At 39.5% G+C, this 20,292-nt stretch overlaps 1 protein-coding gene and 2 pseudogenes across 2 annotated transcripts in view; 2 read left to right on the forward strand and 1 right to left on the reverse strand.

The window, feature by feature from the left end:
* Positions 1-445: 445 nt before the first annotated feature.
* On the reverse strand, positions 446-2,888 carry LOC117703745 (large ribosomal subunit protein eL38 pseudogene; annotated as a pseudogene).
* A 273-nt stretch (positions 2,889-3,161) lies between these two features.
* Positions 3,162-20,292, forward strand: part of Rab6a (RAB6A, member RAS oncogene family) — a 41,049-nt gene continuing 23,918 nt past the window's right edge. The window contains exon 1 of one of the 2 annotated variants that reach the window (XM_034495544.2): positions 3,162-3,885. In XM_034495544.2, coding sequence (XP_034351435.1) covers positions 3,816-3,885 — 70 coding nt within the window. In that variant the 5' untranslated portion in view covers positions 3,162-3,815. The remainder of the gene's footprint in view (positions 3,886-20,292) is intronic. The other variant, XM_034495537.2, reaches the window with a different exon arrangement.
* LOC117703736 (large ribosomal subunit protein eL21 pseudogene) lies at positions 11,735-12,918 on the forward strand (annotated as a pseudogene).

Raw genomic sequence — 20,292 nt, forward strand, 5'->3', positions numbered from 1 at the left:
GACAGGTACAGGTTTCATAGGTGATGGCTGAAAGGAATATCGTGACCGAAGGAAGGGACAAGGTATTTGTGGTACAGAGAGGTATGTGCAGGAAGTAAAATGATAGGGAGGGAGCACTTTATAATTGGGCGGTGCTAGCTAGGCATGGCAATGCATCTGTGATCCTGGTACCAAGACGGCTGAGGTGGGAGAACTGCAGGTCAAGAACAGCCTGGGGTGCATAGTAACCCTCTGTCTTTAAAACTCCCAACAATACACACACACACACACACACACACACACACACACACACACACACACAAACATCTGTGGTTTTAAAACTCAAATATTTATGTTATGACCCAGTTTTTCTTTTTTAATTTTAGATATACATTCAAAAATTCCACCACTTGTTTGAGAGGAACTTCAGGGAAATGATTTTTTTTTTTTTAAATTCTGTATTATTGAGTGATAGACTTTGTGTTAGGATTAAATCTAAGACTTTATGTATACAAAGGAAGCACTGTCCCCCTGAGATATTCCTAGCCCTAGAGAATACATTTTGATAGAGAAGGTTCTAAGATATAGTTGTATCCTTGGTAGGTCAAAATAGATGACACTTTCAGAACTTATTTCTTCTCCTAATTTATTCTTCATCAGTGAGTCATCCTGCATTTAATAAGGCACTTGTTTGACCTTGTCAATAACATGTTAAAATATTTTGTATAGAAGACACTATACATAGATTTTTTTTAATTAACTTGAGAGACTTTTGATGTTTTTACTTATACATTTTCATTATTTTATGTTTTCAAAGTATTTTTGACAAGATCTTATGTAGCTCAGGCTGTCCTCAAACTCACCTATGTAGTTACCTATGATCTTAAACTTCTGCTTCTACTCCCCCTTACTGAGATTACAGATATGAGTTTTGGTGTCTTTAAAAGAGTTTTATTATTGCTGAACAGAGATAGCGTTTTTAGATCTTGTCCCATGAGATGTTGAAGAATGGCAGAAATTGTACAGATGTCAAAACCTCTAATTCAATCGTTCTTAACTTGTTTCTTATCTTCTTTTTTTCTTTTTCTTTTTTTCTTTTCAGGGCTTTAAATAGTCATATGCAGATCTGGTTCATTTCAGCTCCTTCACTGCCAAACCTGGGGGTAGAGACTGCTTGAGTTTCTCTGCCTTCTCCTTGTCTGTGATGACCAGGGTGTAAAGGTACCTGCGGCAGCGAACCTTGAACTTCATGTTATTTTTGTTCTTCTTGATCTTGACGGGTTTGTCGTCCTTCCACCGGGCTGTGAGCAGAAAGTCCTTGATTTCCTCAATTTTCCAAGGCATGGCGACAGGCTTTCGGGTCTGGAGTCCTCACAGGGGCAAGAACCAAAGACAACGGAAAAAGCTGTTTCTTATCTTCTATAAATAGACTTTATTTCGAACTCTTTTCCCTCCTTTGATGCAAGGTTTCATGCAGCCTAACTTTGGTATGTAACTCAGGCTGGCCTTAAACTTATGATGCTCTAACCTCTCTCTCAATGCTAGGATTATGGGCATGCACCACCATGTCTGGCTCTAGAAGTTTTTTAGTATCCTAAAGAGTAGATTTAGGGCCTCATACATGCTAGAATAATCACTCTACTACTGACCCATATCTCTGTCTCTTGTTTTGTTATGTTTTGTTTTTGAGGCAGGACCTTGCTCTGTATCTTAGACTAAGCTGGAACAGGCTTCAGCAATCTTCCTGTCTAAGTTTCCTGAGGGTTGGAATTACAGATGTGAAGCACTCGATAGAGAGTAACGAGATTTACAAAGGCCATTATAGAAGTTCCCATCTACCACGCCAGAATCCTCTATTAACAGCTTACATTAATAGGACTTACATTTTTTTTTTTTTTTTTTTTTTTTTCGAGACAGGGTTTCTCTGTGTAGCCCTGGCTGTCCTGGAACTCTGTAGACCAGGCTGGCCTCGAACTCAGAAATCTGCCGGTCTCTGCCTCCCAAGTGCTGGGATCAAAGGCGTGTGCCACCACTGCCCATCGACTTACACGTTATAATAAATGAATCAGTACAAATTCATGTTATACTCAAATTATTTTGTTTTTGTCTGATACTCTTTGTTTTTAGGGATCGCATTTAGATGAAAACTTACATTTAATTATATGTTATATAATTGTCCCCGTTATGCTTAGTTCATGTTTTCTTATGGCATTCACCATTATCTTATTGGATCTCAAATCAGGTTGACAAATTGGAAGTGCATCAGATGGCTAATTTAAGGGAAACCCACTCAAGCATATCTAGAAGTCCTACTATAAGGTGAAAGGGAAAGGATGATCTTTTAAATACTCCTTCCACAGATTTGTGATCTTTTTGAGGCAAGCCTCTGGTATGTTGTGTGACCTTTTCCAAAGCTGCATCGTTAAGTGGGCAGTCATTTCTTATCTGTAATATGAGGAGTTTGGTTTATGATATCTAAACCCATTTCTAGCACATAGAAGATGGTCATCATCTGACGTTATGGGCACCTAAAAACAACGGCCATTCAAACAGAAGATCACCCCAATAGACACTAGGGAATTAGATGGCTTAACAGTAAGGAGGTAGCAGAGATTCAAATAAAACCTTGATTTCATTACATGACTACGGGGATTTTGCAAGTCATTTCCTTCTGTTGGGCTCCAGTTTCCTCACCCACAAAATGGAGAGGACTTGTTTCTGGTAGTTATGAAACTCCACGGAGGAACGGAGGGGACTCTATTATACGACGATACCAAACAAGGAATTAAGTTTAGAAGGATAGTGCAAATGAGTGAAGGGCTGAACTGAGGAAGGCGAACCGACATTAAGGGTTTAGCACCTACGAGACACCTTTGAGCGACCCAACCCCACCCACGCACTGCTGCGGTCATTCCACCTTAGTTCCGGCTCCGCCTCCGCCCCACCTTCTTTTCCCCCCTCCCTCCTCCAATCGCCTTGCGTCGCGCCACACTTCCTATGGCCGCCAGGACGCTACACCTTCCTCCGCGCGCGAGTCGCGCGCGCTCTCGAGCCGCCACCTCACTCAGCAGCTGCCTGCCCTCCGCTTTTTCTGATTGGCTCAACTTGTCAGTGACGTAAGCGTTCTTTTTTTTTTTTTTTTTTCCCCTCACTCCCCACTACTCCCTACGCTAACCCGGAACTCGGTCCCGCCTCCTCCCGGCTTGTCCAGAAGGCAGTCGAATCCTGGTCAGCCCCTTTCTCCGCGGCACGGGAGGAGCCGGGAATGCTGGCGAAACCAGGAAGGCACTGGCGGTGACGCGCACGCGCACGCACTCACGCACCACGTCCGAGGCCGGCGGGGCGACAGGCTCGCGCCCGGACTCGCCCCGCATCCGCGCCAGAGGCTCGCGCACTCAGCGGGTTGGGCTGCGGTGGCGGCGGCTGCTGTGGGAGCCCTAGTGCTGCGCGTGCTAGGTCCCAGACGCGTCTGCGGCGCTCGCCCCGCCACCCTCCTCTCTCACCTCAGTCTCCGCGCTGCGTTCTGAGGGAAGGAACGGCGCTAGGCTAGCGAAGCCCGAGCGCACCGCTGGCTGCCTCCGACACCGCCCTGCGTCCTTTCGCGGCCGCGGGCCTGGCTCGGTGCTAGGCGACTCTGCGGGGAGGCGGCGGCGACGGCTGCCGGTCGGTGGAGTCACTCTCCCTTCAGCCTCGCCCCTCTGCCCGGCCCTGCAGGGGCCGAGAGGACTCGGAGGCTGCCCCTTCCGCTCGGCCCTCCTGGTCAGCCGGTTGGAGCTGCAGCGGTCTGGAAGAGGTCTCTGGGCTGAGGCGGCGGCGGCGGCTCCTCCGGCTCCATCATGTCCGCGGGCGGAGACTTCGGGAATCCGCTGAGGAAATTCAAGCTGGTGTTCCTGGGAGAGCAGAGCGGTGAGTGCGCGGCTCCCCCGCTCCTGGCAGCGGGCCGCGGCTTCCCCGCACCGCCCCCAGTGCAGCCCTTCTGGCGGCTGAGGCTTCCCGCCGGCCTCGCTCTTCCTAGCCCCCCTCCCCAGCCTTTCACCGGGGTCCCCTGGCTCCTCTGGTCCCTGGCTCCTCGCTAGGATCTATAGGGCTTGTAGCTTAGCCCTCCGATCGTCGTCCGGACTCCGCCGCCCGCACCCGGGCCCTCTTGGGCCGCTCTGTCCTCCTCAGCCCTCACCCCACCCAGTCTCCTGTCCATTTCTTTCTTTGCTCTGCGTGGTCTCCTCCACCCGGGCCGGCTTTCTGGGGCCCCACCCTTATTCCTTGCTCCTTTTCCGGTTCCCATTGGAACTGGGAGTGAGGTCCCACTCCGAGAAGCCCCCAACTCTGGGCTAAGGGCCCCTCTTCAACCTTGGATGAAGGAGGGTGGGATCTGGGCGTTGTTTTCCCCTGGGGCTTGGCTCGGAGTTGTACAAGTCGCCCGGAAGGTGCTAAGTGGGGGTCATAGAGAAAAACAATTCTTGATCAGTTTTCACCTAAATGAAGAATTAGAGTTAGTGAGTTAATATATTTCAACTGAAAGCTACTTAAAAAGAGGTGGCGTTGCCAGTGATGATTTTGGTTCCTTGGGTTGGGACTGGTTGGAAATCCTTATTTTCTATTGATTTTCATCATTGACAATTCTTTTTGGCAGTGTTGATGCCTTTTCGATCTATGCCAGATGCTATGTCATGATCAGTTTACTTGGAATTTTTCTCATCTCACTTGTCCCTTTTCTCGTTTCAACATGAAATATTTAAGTATACAAGCAAGGATTAACGGGTGAAATGTTAATTATTAATTTCTTCTTGAGAATTTTCCAATTACATATTTAAGATGTATGTGAGAGGCTTAAAATAATACATCTTTGTTTTGTAGGATTGCCTTTGGGTAATAGGGTAATAGATCCATCATCTAGCTCTCTAAATTAGATTAGAATACTATTTGAGTTAACTGATTTTTTATTTTATATACCTAATATTTCATAGGGTCTTATGAATGAAATTGTAATGTCATTTGCCTGGTCAAGGTTCTGCAGTCACTGGATTTCCTAATAGATAACAAGGTCCTAATTTTGTAATGGTTGTCACAAAGATTACTTGTTCCAACAGCTTTATTCTATATTATACAAACTGAACAGTAATTCAGAGATTATAATCTTCATTTTTCCTCTACATTTTTCTTGACCATCATTAAAATTCAAGCACTGGGGGATTAGTTCCAAGTAACCAAACATTGAATACCTACTAGATATCTTAGATGAGGTTATGGAGAACATTATTTAGAGTGGAAAGCATATAACTGATAAAATATTCTTAGCTTTTATTGCTAGCTTGAACTATTTATACCAATTTGGAACTTTATAGCTGGTTAACACTGGTTGCAATTTTGCCTTCAGTAGGACCTGGGAAATAATTTTTCTTGTTGTATGTTTGGATTTATCTTCCCTATAACCTTGTAGGATTGAAAGATCTCATCTCCCTCTTGTTTGCTTATGGATATTTCTCAAGTATAAACGTTTCCAGGCCAGCAAGATGGCTCAGTGAGTAAAACAGGCACCACCACGTCTAACAACCTAGATTCAATCCCCAGGTCCCATACAGTAGAAGAGGAGAACCAACTCTCAGAAGTTGTCCTCTGTTCTCCATGAACACTCACCTACAATAAAGACATAAACATAATAATTAAAAAATTTAAATAAGCATTCCCTTAGATGAGTAACTTGATGAAAACCTATGAAGTTGATCCTGATCCCATTAGTGTTACATGGCAGTTTCAGGACAGTGCCATACATAAAATGAAGTTCAGTGGTCATTGTTAATAAATAGGTTTGAATGTTCTGATTGTACAGTCTATGGAGATTGTTGACTGCTTCATATTGTGATAAAGGACTAAATAAAATTAGTTTGCACAAAAATCTACTAATCTTTCTGTTGAAGTTTTTATCATGAGTAAACATCTTAATTTGTAATAACTATGTGCAGGTTTCCTTTGGATTTCTTGAGTGTATTATATTGAGGGTTTTTTTTTTTTTTTTTGATGAGTGCATTATATTAGAGTTTTATGACTTCTCTCTTTTTTTGTTTTTTTGGTTGGTTTTTTGTTTTGTTTTTCGAGATAGGATTTCTCTGTGTAACCCTGGCTGTCCTGGAACTCACTCTGTAGACCAGGCTGGCCTGGAACTCAGAAATCCGCCTGCCTCTGCCTCCCAAGTGCTGGGATTAAAGGCCTGTGCCACCACTGCCCGGCCCAAGTAATGTGTTTTAATACAGCTTTTTCATGCTCGTGAGTGAGAGTGAGTGTGTGTGTGTGTGTGTGTGTGTGTGTGTGTGTGCACAGAGAGAGACAGAGACAGTCAATCTTACTCTGTAGCCCAGGCTGGCCTTGAAGGTACAAGATCCTCTTGCATCAGTCTCTCAGGTTCTGTCATTTCTTTCATTGATAGTTTATCAACTATTCCTTTTCATTCATTCCTAGCCTTCCCAGGTAGAAACTAAATAATGCCTTGTTAGATTTAACTATGTATGTATGTATGTATGTATGCATGTATGTATACATTTCTATATATTAGCACAGTTTTTAGATTTATAGAAATTGGTAAGATATTACAGAGGATGACTATTCATCCTACATCCTCTTTCCAACTAGTACCTTACATTAATAAGGTACATTTGTTAAAATTATTGGTCAAATATTAATTATATTATTAACTAAGATTATTATTTATTTAGATTTCCTTAGTTTTAAAAACAATATTATTTTTCTGTTTCAGCTTTCTTTTCTATATGTAAAAATAACCTTTCTATATATAATATAACCACATTATATTAAGTTATATATCAGATTTCACTTGGTTTCTTTAGGGTTATGTTTGTATGCTTTTTGCTCTTTAGAACTGTGAGGTTAGGGCTGGAGAGATAGGTCAGTGGTTAAGAGCACTGACTGTTCTTCTAGAGGTCCTGAGTTCAATTCTCAGCAACCACATGGTGACTCAGAACCATCTACAGTGGGGTCTGATGCCCTCTTCTGGTGTGTCTAAATAGGGCAATCGTGTACTCATATACATTAAATAAATAATCAATCTTTAAAAATAAAGAACTGTGAGGTTAATTATCTTTTTGAGGTCATCATATTGCTAAGTAATGCTATACAATAGTTTTGACTGAAAGATTGATTTTTGTTTTCACAGTCAGTGTCTGTAGTTCTTATACATTAGCAAAGGCCTGTAGAATCTATGTGACATTGATGTAAGTTGCTATGAATTATTTATTTTTAGGTCTGTTAGAAATCCACAATTCAGTTTTTAAAGACTGTAGTCTTTGGAATAGCCTTCTTTGTTTCCTTAATGGTATTTATCACATTTATAATATTTTATGTGTTTGTTTTATATGTTTCCTAGAGCAGAACAGAATGCAAGTTCCATAAAAACTATCATATTTTTATGTTTATTGACCCCGTTACTAACATAGAACCAATTTCCTGATTGCTGCTCAGAAATATTTGGTGATCAAACAGTAGTTAACTATAATAGTAGTCAAAGTTATTAGCCTATTAACTATTTCACTAAAACACTAAAAGAAAAAGAACTCACTTGACTGCATATTCTACTTTTTTTCTTTTTGAATTAAACAGGGTGTTTTCCCCCAGCTAAAGCTATCAACTTATTTGCTGTTAGTATAATACAAAAAAGTGTGTCAAATATGCAGATGATGTGGTCATGTGATTTTACTTAGCTTTTCAAATAAAGGATACCCTGCTCTGTAATGAAGATGAATTATTTTAGTACTTGGTAGATCTAGTTAATAGCATCAGTCTTGACAATCTTATTTTCTCTTTATTTTAGTATATGCTAAAGGGATTTTAAACTAAGTCCTAAAGTCAGGAGAATCTTTTGTTATTATCAGGCTATTGTCTGGAAATCCAGAGGGGCTTTTAGGAGTGTCATTAAGTGGTTTACAATGGAATTTACTGCAAAGGTAATTGTTAGTGATTATTAGGGAATATGACAGCAAGGAGACATGCATAACTAATACTGCTTTCTTCATTTTGTATTACCCCTTTGCTGTCATCTTTTTGAACTACAGTATAGTAAATAGGGAAAAGTGTCAGAGACTAGTAATTCTGAGTGCTATAATAGTGTAGTATGGGTCACTCTGCTGTATTTGATATTTTGTATTTCTCTGTAAATTCCTTATGGGTAGAGTCTATTAAACCACTTAAAACTTTTTAAGTAAACTACTTAAGTGTTTACTAAACACTCAATTTGCCAGACTCTTAGAAAAATTTTACATTTAGTTAGTCTTATTATTTTTATTGATAAGGAAGCTGAAACATAAAAAGATGTTGAGTAATTTGCCAAAGGTCATTGGCCAGTACTAACACTGGAAATTTGAACTTTGTGCTCTTAATCATTACTATCAAGTTTTAAGGTTTAAAAATAAGATACAGAGGATATTCCCTTTGAGTTTCTTAGTTTGCAAAATGAAGTGCAAGGACAAAACAGCCGCATATTATCAAATCCAGTAGCTCTCAAACTGGTCTGCTTATCCCCAGAAATTGCACAAGACCCTGCAAGCGGGGTTCCATAAACCCCATATGGATCTAGAATATTAAGATGTTATATGCTTTTTCACTCTTACTACCTTATAGGTATATAGTATAATTTCTAAGAGCCTACCTGCCATGTGAAATATGTCAAAAGCATGTAGAAGAATATAGCTTTCTTCTATTGAGTTAAGCATTAAGGAACTTTGCCAATACTGTAAAATACTGCCACTCTTGCTAAATTTTTGCTTTTAGGTAGTTTTTTAAATAAAATTTATGTTAACATGTAATAAGATTTATTACTATTTTAGATAAATTAAGTACTTTTAATTTTTTTATAGTTATATTTTAGTATATTAAATACTGATATAATCCATTTAAACATAATTCTTTAATGTCCTCAACAATTTGTAAGGACTAACAGTCCAACCACAAATGATGGTACTTGCCTGTAATCACAGTACTTACGAGGCAGAGACAAGAGGATCAAAATTCCAGGTTCTCTTTCTATCCACTAAGCCATCTTGCTGGCCCTACCTTATTTATTTATGTCAAAGTTTCCCACTGAACCTAAAGTTTACTGATTCATCTGGACTGGCTGGGCAGCAACCTCTAGGAATCTTGTTGTCTCTGCATCTGCAATGCTAGAATTTCAGCTATACATGGTACCTGCCTTTCCTTCCTTTCTTTCTTTTTTATTCTTTTTTAAAGTTCAACTCAGGTACTTAATGCACAGTTCTTAACTGCCTAAGCCATTTCCCCAGTCCCTAGATTACTACTTTTTGGTGCTAGGAATGGTGATGAAGGCCTAGCATGGGAAGTTGAGACATGATTTTTGGTGCAAGTTTGAGGAAAACATGGGTTATATAATGAATTCAAGGTTAGCCTGGACTGCATAGAGAAACTGTCTTAAAAAGGAGATGGGGGCTGGAGAGATGCCTCAGCATTTAAGACATTTGTTGTACAGAAGACCTAGGCTTGGTCACAACTATCCATAACTGAAATTTCAGGGGAGCCAATGCCTTCTAACCTAGTGCACAAAACCATGGGCACTAGGCATGCACATGGTTTACATACATGCAGGCGAAACACTCATGCACATAAAATAAATCTAAAACAAATATTTAGGGGATAAAAAGCACCAAAAATGTCTGCGTGTGGTGGTGAATTTTTTAATCCTGGCAATTGAAGAGGCAGAGAGAGACAAGTGGGTTCTAGAGAGTTTGAGGCCAGTCTGGTCTACATAGTGAATTTTAGGTCAACCAGGGGTACATAGTGAGGACTTGCCTCAAAGCAAAAAAATGAAGGAGTGGGAATACATTTCATTGATAGAACCCTTGCCTCGCATGTTGGACGACTTAGGACTTAAACTCTATCCCAAGTACCTATGAGGGCATAAGTAACAGTTAAAAATATGCTTTTACTCATTTCTTTTTTTTTTTTTTTTTTTTTTTTTAGAGTGTTTGTGTAAGAATGCATGCATACGTGCATCTGTACTACATGTATGCATGACCCATTGAGGTCAAAAGAGGACATTGGATCCCACTTGGAACTGGGGTTACAAGACAGTTATGAGCTGCCATGTGAGAGTGCTGGGACTTGAACCTAGGACCTCTGGGAGAGCAGCAAGGGTTCTTAACTGCTGAGCCATCTCTCCAGCCCCTGTGTATATAGATTTGTATGGGAAGGTCAGAGGTCAGCCTCAGGTGTTATTCCTCAGGAGCCATTCACCTTATTTTGGGGGACAGAGTTTCTTACTGGAACCCAGGGTTTGTTAATTAGGCTAGGCTGGCTATCCAGTGAATTCATTGGTTTTCCCTTCCCAGCATTGGGATAACAAACTATACCGAGCCTTTTTCATTAGTGCTGTCAAGTAACCTCAGATCCTCATGCTTACATAGCAAGCACCTTTCTCACTGAGCTGGCTAGTTTACTTCTTTCTTTCTTTTAAGGGAAGGTCTCAAGTAGGCCAGGGTGGCCTCAAAAAAGAAAGGAAGAACAAATCAAGGGCTGAAAAGGTGGCTCAACAATTAAGAACACTTGCTATTCTTTTCAGCTCCTAATTTGAGAGAGAGAGAGAAAGAGAGAGAGAGAACGCGCATGCATGTGTGCAGGAACAGGCAATAAGTAATACACTGGTGTAACCCTAACTCTTAAGGGATTGAGGCAGGTAAGTCCAGCCAGCCTTGTCTACCTAGTGAATTTGGGTAGCAAGAACCTTTATATTATTACGTTTTTATTTGTCTGGAGATGGGAACTCACTGTGTAGCACTGTTTGACCTGAAACTTGCTATGTATGCTAGGCTGTCCTAAATTTACAGAGATCTGCCTGCCTGCCTCTGTATTTCCAGTACTGAGATTAAAGGCATGCCCCTCCATGTCCTGCTAATTTTATTTTTATTGTATATGCATTTATTTTTTACTTGAATGTAGATATTGCAAACCATGAGCATTCCTGGTACCTTGAGAGGCCAAAAGAGGGTGATGGATCCCATGGAACTAGAGTTACAGACAGTTGGAAGCTGACATGTTGGTAGTTAGGAACCAAACTTAGGTTCTCTGGAAAAGCAGCAAGTGCTCTGAACCCCACTGAGCCTTCTCTCCAGCCACATAGTTTTTTTTTTAAGTTCATCTCTCATTTACTTTATCTATATCCATTCTGAAGTACTCAAAACATTAATGATTTTTTGCTAAATTTTTATTTTTTACCTGTTCTACAGATAATATGAGATTTCACTTGTAGGCCCATTTGAAGTTTGGTTGGTGTTTTGTTTTTGTTTTCAGTGCTAGTTCTAATGTTAGGTCTTTAGTTTTTGTTGACCATATTACCTATAGTAATTTTGTTGGTCATATTACCTGTAGACAAAATAATCCTGATTGACGTTGTCTTTTTTTTTCTTGTATATGTGTATATGTGTTTTTATGTATGAGTTCATGTGTGAGCTTGTTGTGGAGGTCAGAAGACAATATGAATGTTGTTACTTGGGTTTTGTCCTGTTTCTCTCATTAACTTGCCACTCACTGGTTAGGCTAGGCTATCCGTTAGGCCAGAGAGTCCCAAGAAACCACCTACCTCTTCCTCCCCAGTGCTGAAATGCTAAGCAGATGCCCAGCACATGGCTAGCATTTCTCCCCCTTTGAACGTTGCTTTTTCAGATCAAACTTGGATCCTCTTGCTTGCTTGTAAAAGCACTTTACTGACTGAACTCTCTCCCCAGGCCACTATTATCATTGTTGTTGTTTGGGGAGGTAGGCTGGGTGAGGTAGGGTCTCACTATTGTGCCATGCTGAACAGTAGCTTTCCTAACTGCTATATCCTTAGTCCTAGTAAATAGATTTCAGTTCTGTGTTTTTATCTGTCTCCCCTTGTACACAGCCCTCTCACTCTTTATATAACATGGGCTGACCTGGAACTTGGTATTTCTGCCTTAGTCTCCTGAATGCTAAGACTACGAGTGAGCTACCATGTCTGGGTTATGAATTTCTTTTTCATAATCATACTTTGAAGTTATTTTGTAGTGAATAGCAGTACTCAAATTTTAATACTTAAATGACTTTTTTTTTTTTTTTAAAGTAGTGGTAAGAAGAAAATGGAGGAAAATGGAGACTTATTCAATGTGGCCACCTTGGGCAGATCACTGACTCTTCCAAATCCATCTAGCAAATGACTTTAACCTTACAAAGTAACAGGAAGCCTTTGTAGTTGTGTATAGTAAAGACACATAAAAGACATATAGTAAAGACACATAAAAGAGGATATTTAAAAAATAAATAAAGCAAGATTGAGGAAACTTAACCTAGGAGGAAAAAGATTTTATATCCTGAGTGTCTCCATTTAGTTTGTGGTCAATGAATTGTTGAAGAAAATGTGGGCTTTTAAAAAGACCATTGGTGTTCTTTTGGCCGCGGCAGCCATCTTCCAGTTAACTCGCCAAAATGACAAACACAAAGGGAAAGAGGAGTGGCACTCGGTATATGTTCTCTAGGCCTTTTAGGAAATCTGGAGTTGTTCCTTTGGCCACATACATGTGAATCTACAAGAAGAGTGATATTGTAGACATCAAGGGAATGGGTACTGTTCAAAAAGGAATGCCCCATAAATGCTACCACAGCAAAACCGGAAGAGTCTACAATGTCACCCAGCATGCTGTGGGCATCTTTTTAAACAAGCAAGTTAAGGGCAAGATTCTGGCCAAGAGCATCAGTGTGCGGACTGAGCACATCGAGCACTCGAAGAGCAGAGACAGCTTCCTGAAGTGGGTGAAGGAGAACGATCAGAAGAAAAAGGAAGCCAAAGAGAAGGGCACCTAGATTCAGCTGAGGCGCCAGCCTGCGCCACCCAGAGAAGCACACTTTGTGAGGACGAACAGGAAAGAGCCTGAGCTGCTGGAGCCCATTCCATACGAATTCATGGCCTAGAGTACAAAAGGGAAATAAAAGGCTGACTGCAGAGTTTTTCCTTTTTTTTTTTTTTTTTTAAAAAAAAAAAAGACCATTAGTGCTGGGCAGTGGTGGCACACCCCCTTAATCCCGGAATTTGGGAGGCAGAGAGGCAGGTGGATTTTTGAGTTTGAGGCCAGCCTAGTCTACAAAGTGAATTCTAGGACAGCCAGGGCTACACAGAGAAATCCTGTCTCAAACAAACAAACAAACAAAAAAAGACCGTTGGGTCTGGGCATAGTGGTGCAAGATTTTGATCCCTTCTCTCAGGATACAGAGGAAGGCAGATCTCTGAGTTACAGAGTAGTCAGGGTTACACAGAGAAACCTGTCTTGAAAAAACCAAAAGGGCCATTGGGTTTATCAGAAGAATCAATTAGTGATTTTTTTTTTTAAAGAAATTAGTTTCAGTAGAGTTTTGGAGAGTTGAGGTTTTGCAACTTTGTTGGCTAGTTTTTTGACAACTTGGTACAAACTTGAGTCATCAGAGAGGAGTAAATCTCATTTGAGAAAATGCCTCCATTGGATGGGGCTATAGACAAGCCTTTTCTGCATTTTTCTTTTTTCTTTCCTTTTTCTCCTTTTCTTTTCTTTCTTTTCTTTTCTTTTTAATGATATGGGAGATTTCAGCCCACTATGGGTAGTGCCACCCATGGACAAGTGGCCCTGAGTTGTGTAAGAATGCAGGCTGAGTAAAGCATGGGAGTCAGCAGTAAGCAGTGTTCTTCTATGGCTTCTACTTTAGTTCTTTCTGCCATGATGGACTGTGACAAAACCCTTTTCTCTCTAAATTGCTTATGGTCATGGTGTTATATCACAGAAATAGAAATCCTAACTAAGACAATAAGTAAGCAATAAGTACGATATATTTAAAAAGTTAAAGCCAGGGATTGGAGAAATGGCTCAGTGGTTAAGAGCACTGGCTGTTCAGAAGACCCTGGTTTTATTCCCAGCACCCACATTGCCGCTCACAATAACTTCAGTTCTAACTTCACTGTAACTTCAGTTCTAGGAGATCCAACATCCTCCTCTAGATCCTTCTAGCACTAGGCACACATGTGGTGCACAAGACATACATGTAGGCAAAACACCCATACCTGTAAAGTAATAATTTTTTAAAGAAAAGTTAAAGGCAGGCTTGGCTTCCCATACCTGTAATTTCCACACTCAAAAACTTGAGGCTGCCTGGTCTACAGTGTGAGATCCTGTGTTTTTTTTTTTTTTTTTTTAATTAATTTGTGATTTAATCATACATGTTTTTGCATTCTTCAGATATTTTCTTTGGGGTTAGAGAGATGGATCAGTGTTTAAGAGCACTGGCTGCTCTTCCAAAGGACCTGAGCTCAATTTCCAGCACCCACATGGCAGCTCATTGAAACTCCCAACTATCTGTAACTCTAGTTCTAGGGGATTCAATATCCTGATAAAGACACACACACACATATGCAAAACACCAATGCACATAAAAAATTTTTAAGTAAAAATAAATACATATATTTTTCCTTTTTAATTATGAGAAATTTTAATATATAAAAGTACAGAGAATGTCATAAACTGTTGCTGTTTTATCAGTAGATACTAGTATTGTTTTCGCTATATAATATACCTACCCCCATGCTGTACCCCCTCAAAGTCTGTTATTTTCATTCTTTTTAAAATTACATCTACTTATTGTTTATGTGCATTTACTCACACATGCTGTGATAAGTGTGGCAGTCAAAAGACAACTTTAACAGGCTGAGCCATCTTGCACTCCCTCTTCCTTTGTTTTGGAGGCAGTGTTACTCTGTAACTCAAACTGGTTTTGAACCCATGTGGTGGTTTGAATGTGCTTGGCCGAGGGAGTGGCACTTTTAAGAGGTGTGCCATTGTTGAAATAGGTATGGCCTTCTTGGAGGAAGTATATTGTTGTGGGGGTGGGCTTTGAGAGAGGTTCTTCCGAGCTGTCTTCAGAACAAGACATAGAACTCTCAGCTCTTCCAGCGCCATGCCTGCCTAGATGTTGCCAGGCTTCCTGCCATGATGATAATGGACTGAACCCCTGAATCTGTAAGCTGGCCCCAATGAAATGTTGTTGATTTAATGGTGTCTCTTCACAGCAATAGAAACACTAACTCAGACAACCCATAACAGTCTTTCTGCTTCAGCCTTCCAAATGCTGCTGGCATTAGAGGAGTGAACTACCAATGCCTGATATAAAGTGGGTCATCTTAAAACCATTTACTGGTGTGTTTCCTAAAAGATTGAAGGCATCATTGAGCTATCCTTGACTCTGTGTATACATGTGGTTGTTCACAGAAGCCTTCCTTATACTGACTGATAAGCAATAGATGTTTTTCAGTTGAACTCTCTGTGGTGTGAGAATTGTTCCATATTTGTTCTAAGAAGTGTTGTGACTGGGGAATTGGCTTTTACATTTTATTGAATTTTAACTTCAGTAACTTCATGTGGTTAATAAACTTTTTTTCTGGTCTAACCCTTCTATTAAAACTAAAGAATACCTCTTCAGAAATACTTGTATGCATACTTTGGGGAAAAAAAAAATGGCAGTGGTGGCACACGCCTTTAATCCCAGCACCTGGGAGGAAAACAAAGTAAGATGACAGAATATCATCATTGTGCTTAAGAAAGCTAAATTCTTCTAAGCACGATGGCTCATGCCTTTAATCTCAGCACTAGGGAGGTAGAAACAGGCAAGCCTGCCCTGTATATGTAATATACATATACAATGTATATTAGTGAGATGCAGGCCAGTCAGAGCTACTGTTTGAAAACAGAGACCTTGTCTCAACAAAACAAAACTAACTACCAAAAAGGAAACGAAACTTTGATCCTAGTTCCACCAGCTTATAATTAATGTGTGTGTTTTTCTAGCCTCTTCGGATTTTAATGCCATGGATTAAACTATAGTGCCAAGCTCATGCTTATTACATGATCTTAATCATTTCTTACTTCCCCCTACTGAACTCTATATCCACTGATAATATGGAAGAGATGCATAGGTCAGTATATGAGGAAGAGGGTTGAGGTTGGGGTCATGCTCTTTCTAATCCTTGCACACCTCTGTGTTTAGCAGCCCAGAACCTCTCCAGTTACTGTCTTTTAAAATTTTTATAAGGAAGATTCTATACTTTGGCTGTTGCTGATTAGCTCAATCTTCTACTACTCTTTTTCTAGAGATGGGGCTAAAAGTTCTAACTCTAATCATATGGTTAGTTCTGGCTACTAGTTTCCCATCCTTTGGAATTTTCACAAACAACCTTATGGACATTAAGTTAGAGCTAAGGGCTGATTAGGAATAATAAAGGGTGGTTCATTCAGTCGTACTGCTTCTATCACAAGAAAAACACAAGAGCTTTACAAGCTACATAGCTTGAACTTTGAAGTAGATAGAAGTACACATTATTATGTTACATCACTAAATTTATGTTAAAGTCAAAACCTTCAGTGTCTTAGCATGTGAGTTTTGGAGAAATAGTTAGACTGAGATAATACTGTAGTATGATCCTAATACAATATTATTGATAGCCTAATAAAGGGGAAATTTAACCACATTTGTACTGAGGGAGAAGTAAGAAATGGTTGAAATCTTGTTGAAACTCTCTACACCAAAGAAAGACAAGGATTGGTGGAAAACCAGTAGAAGCTATGGAAAAGTAGAGCAAGTTTGGCCTTAGAAGGAACCAACACTGCTAATCCTGTAACTTCAGGTTTCCTGTCTAGAGAACTAAGAAAATTATTTTCTGTTGTTTAAGTTACTTTTTATTATGGCATATCTAGCAAGTTACAATGTATATTATTTTGCAACAAAACATAAAATCCATCTAGTGCTTCCTGACAACTGTAATGGTAAATATGTATCTTATTTACTGTAAAACTAACATTTTAAAAAATTACTATCATTTTATGTGTTTAAGTGTTTGCCTGCATGTATGTCTGTATATCATATATGTTTGTGGTGCCCATAGAGGCCAGAAGAGGGTGTGCCATCCCCTGGGTCTGCAGTTCTGACAGCTGTGAGTTGTCAGGTGGGTCAGCTGTGAGCCACCATGTCTATGCTTCTAATCAAACCAGGGTCCTCTGGAAGAGCAGCTAGCACTCTTAGCCACTGAGGTATTATATTTCCAGCTTCACTAACATTTTTTTTAAGCGGTCGAGTCAAACTACTTTTTAAAAATTAAATTAGTATTAATAATTTTATGTAAATTAGTAATTTCCAAGTATTAGTATATTTGTTTTCATATATAATACTATTAAGCAACATTTGATTACTTGTTACATATCATGTCCCGTCATGAATACCTTAAAGTTTTAGTTCATTTAATTATTAAAACGAATCCTAAGAGCTTTTCTAAGTGATTGATGTCTATACTAAAGCAAGAAGTAAAATGTTCCTGGAGTTTTTGGTGATGGCAGAACGTTAGAAGGTGCTTAAAAGAAGAAGGAGCATGTTGAGACGGTGGGCTAAAGTGCAGTGGTAGAGTATTTGCTGAATATGTGCAAGGCCTTGGGTTTGATCGCAGCACCACAGAACTAGATAATCATTTTGAAAAAGTTTCCAATAGAGAAAGTTGGAATACTTTGAGCAACAAAATAATTACAGTACTGGTTCTGAACCTACAGAATGTATACAGAAAGCATACATGAGAATGTTATTGTAAATATTTAAGTGGAAAGGAAAGTTTATTCTTAAAAAAGAACCCTAATTAGGGGCTGATGAGATGATGGCTCAGCGGTCAGGAGCACTGGCTGCCCTTCCAAAGGATTAAGGGTTGATTCTTAGTACCCAAATTGGGTACTAAATTGGAAATTTCAGTCTTTTTCCAGTCTCTGGGGGCTCTGCACACAAATTGTACACTGATACAACATGCAGGCAAAACATCCATACACATAAAAACAAATGAAAATTTTAAATTAATTCTAAATAATAAATATAGCTAGTAATAAGGAGAATTTTTCTATTGGAACACTACAGTAATAATTGCTGTTAATAAAGTTCTTTGATAAAAGTTACAATTAGTGAACAGAAGTTTAAGAACAGAATATTTGTGCAAGTTGAAACACTGAAGATAAGTCATATAAGAAAGAATTTTCTAACTGAAATTGTAGAAATATTAGAGTGGGTTTAAAAGCATCTGGATAATGTTTTATTTTCCAAGTAGACAAATTCTTTTATGAAGAGGTAATTACACAGGAATATCCTTTTAATATTGAACTCACAATGCTTTATTTACTAGTTTTAGTTGGTTTTCTTTGTCTCACTATAATCTTTTTATCAGAATATCTCAATCACATTTTTACTTAATTCAGTGTTATATAAGCTATTACAATGATATTGGTAGGAGGTGTGATTGGAAGAAAACATAGAATATAATATTGGTTTTTTTGTTTTTTTGGGTTTTTTTAATCTTTAAATGCATTTTTAAAAAATTTTATTTGTATGATGAGTACATTGTAGCTCTCTCTAGACACACCAGAAGAGGGCATCAGATCCTATTACAGATGGTTGTGAGCCACCATGTGGTTCCTGGGAGTTGAACTCAGGACCTCTGGAAAAGCAGTCAGTGCTCTTAACCACTGAGCCATCTCTCCAGCCCGAATATAATACTGTATGAAGATTCTTTACATAGAAAGGTATGTTTACTCAAGCTAAAGGTAATTAATCAATTACTTGGAATTTTTACTTATGAACTGCAGTGGTTCTTAAACACCATTTATGGATCTGGCTGCATTAGATTCCTATGCATATATTTTAGAATATAAATACCAGGACTGGAGAGATGGCTCAGTAGTTAGGAGCACTGACTGATCTCCCAGATTCTCTGGCCTCTGTGGGCAAAACACTCAGACACATGAAATAAGTAATTTTTAAAAATCTGAGATCTTCTACTAACAAGCAGCAAGGGTAAAGAGGAAGGTTGCCAGAGCAGCACTGGCAGACTGTTGGCTACCAGAGCACTTAGTTTAATTAGCAAGGGAGCCATTTCTACCTCGGTATGTGTCTTGAGTACATGGGAGTATTATGAAGAGTGAAGACTGTGCTCTCCCTGGTTATTTTGATCTACATGACCACCCCTTACCTGATGTGGCTCATGTCAGGCTGCTGTCTGCCAGCCAGAAAGCCCCGAAGGAGAAGGCTGGCCTGGAGCAGCCTGTCCAGGGATGAGAAAGTCCAATTGTACTGCATCCAGTTTAACAAGAGCTTCGCTGAGATGAACAGGAGCACCAACAGGTGGAAGACAGTTGTGGGCATGGCCATGTTTTTCATGGGGTTCAGGCTCTAATTCTGATGAGGGAGAAACACTATGGGTACAACCCCATCCCTCATAGCTTTGATGCAGACTGGGTGGCCATGCAGACCTAGCAGATGCTGGACTCTTAAGAAGGGCTTCTCTGCCAAGAAGGCATATACAAGAGCAAGTGGAAGAAGTGAGACTCCACTGCTTGCTTCCTTTCCCTTAGTCAGAATGCTGGAAACTGCTGTGTCCAGCAGTCTGTGTTAATAAATGACCGGTTTATGAGAAAAAATGTTTAAAATTAAAAAAATAAAAATTGGAGATATAAGTATTATAATAGCTCTACACCATTGTTCTGTCTACTTAGGGTTGCTTTTGCTATTCATGCTCTTTTGTGTTTCTATGTGAACAGTTTGATTGTCTTTAATAGTTCTGTAAAGTATATCATTGAAATTATGATTGAGATTGCATTGAGTTCTGTAGGTTACATCTAGTAATTTACCCATTTCACAGTATTAATTCTGGTAATCTAGGAGTATAGAAGTCTTTCCATTGTCTAGTCTCTTCAGTTATTTTTTTCAGTGTCATAAAGTTTTCATTGATGGTCTTTCACTTCCTTGGTTAGGTATATTACTAGGAACTTAAAATTTAGGGTAGGGGTAGAAAGCTGGTTCAGCAATTAAGGTACTGATTACTCTTCCAGAAGACCTGGGTTCAACTCCCAGCATCTACCCATCTATAGCTGGTTCACAACCATCTGTAACTTCAGTCACAAGGGATCCAACACTGTCTTCTGGCCTTCCTGGGCAACAGACATGCTAGTGTTATACAGACATATGTCAGGCAAAACACCTGTACATATAAAAATAAATAGAAAAGATGAAAACAGTTTGTTCCTCTAATTTTTTAAAAAATTTAATTAAGATATTTTCTCTGATTTCCTTCTCAGTAAATCTGTCATCAGTATTAAGAAACCTACAGATATGTATATTAATTACTATCTTATACTTTTACTGATTATATCGGATCTAGTGATACTTGACAGCACCTATAACATTTTAAGTATAAAATTAGGTCATCTATGAAAGGACTTCTACCTTTCCTATTTTTATTCCTTT

Source organism: Arvicanthis niloticus, chromosome 1, assembly GCF_011762505.2.
Source record: "Arvicanthis niloticus isolate mArvNil1 chromosome 1, mArvNil1.pat.X, whole genome shotgun sequence".
Classification (NCBI taxonomy): Eukaryota; Metazoa; Chordata; class Mammalia; order Rodentia; family Muridae; genus Arvicanthis; species Arvicanthis niloticus.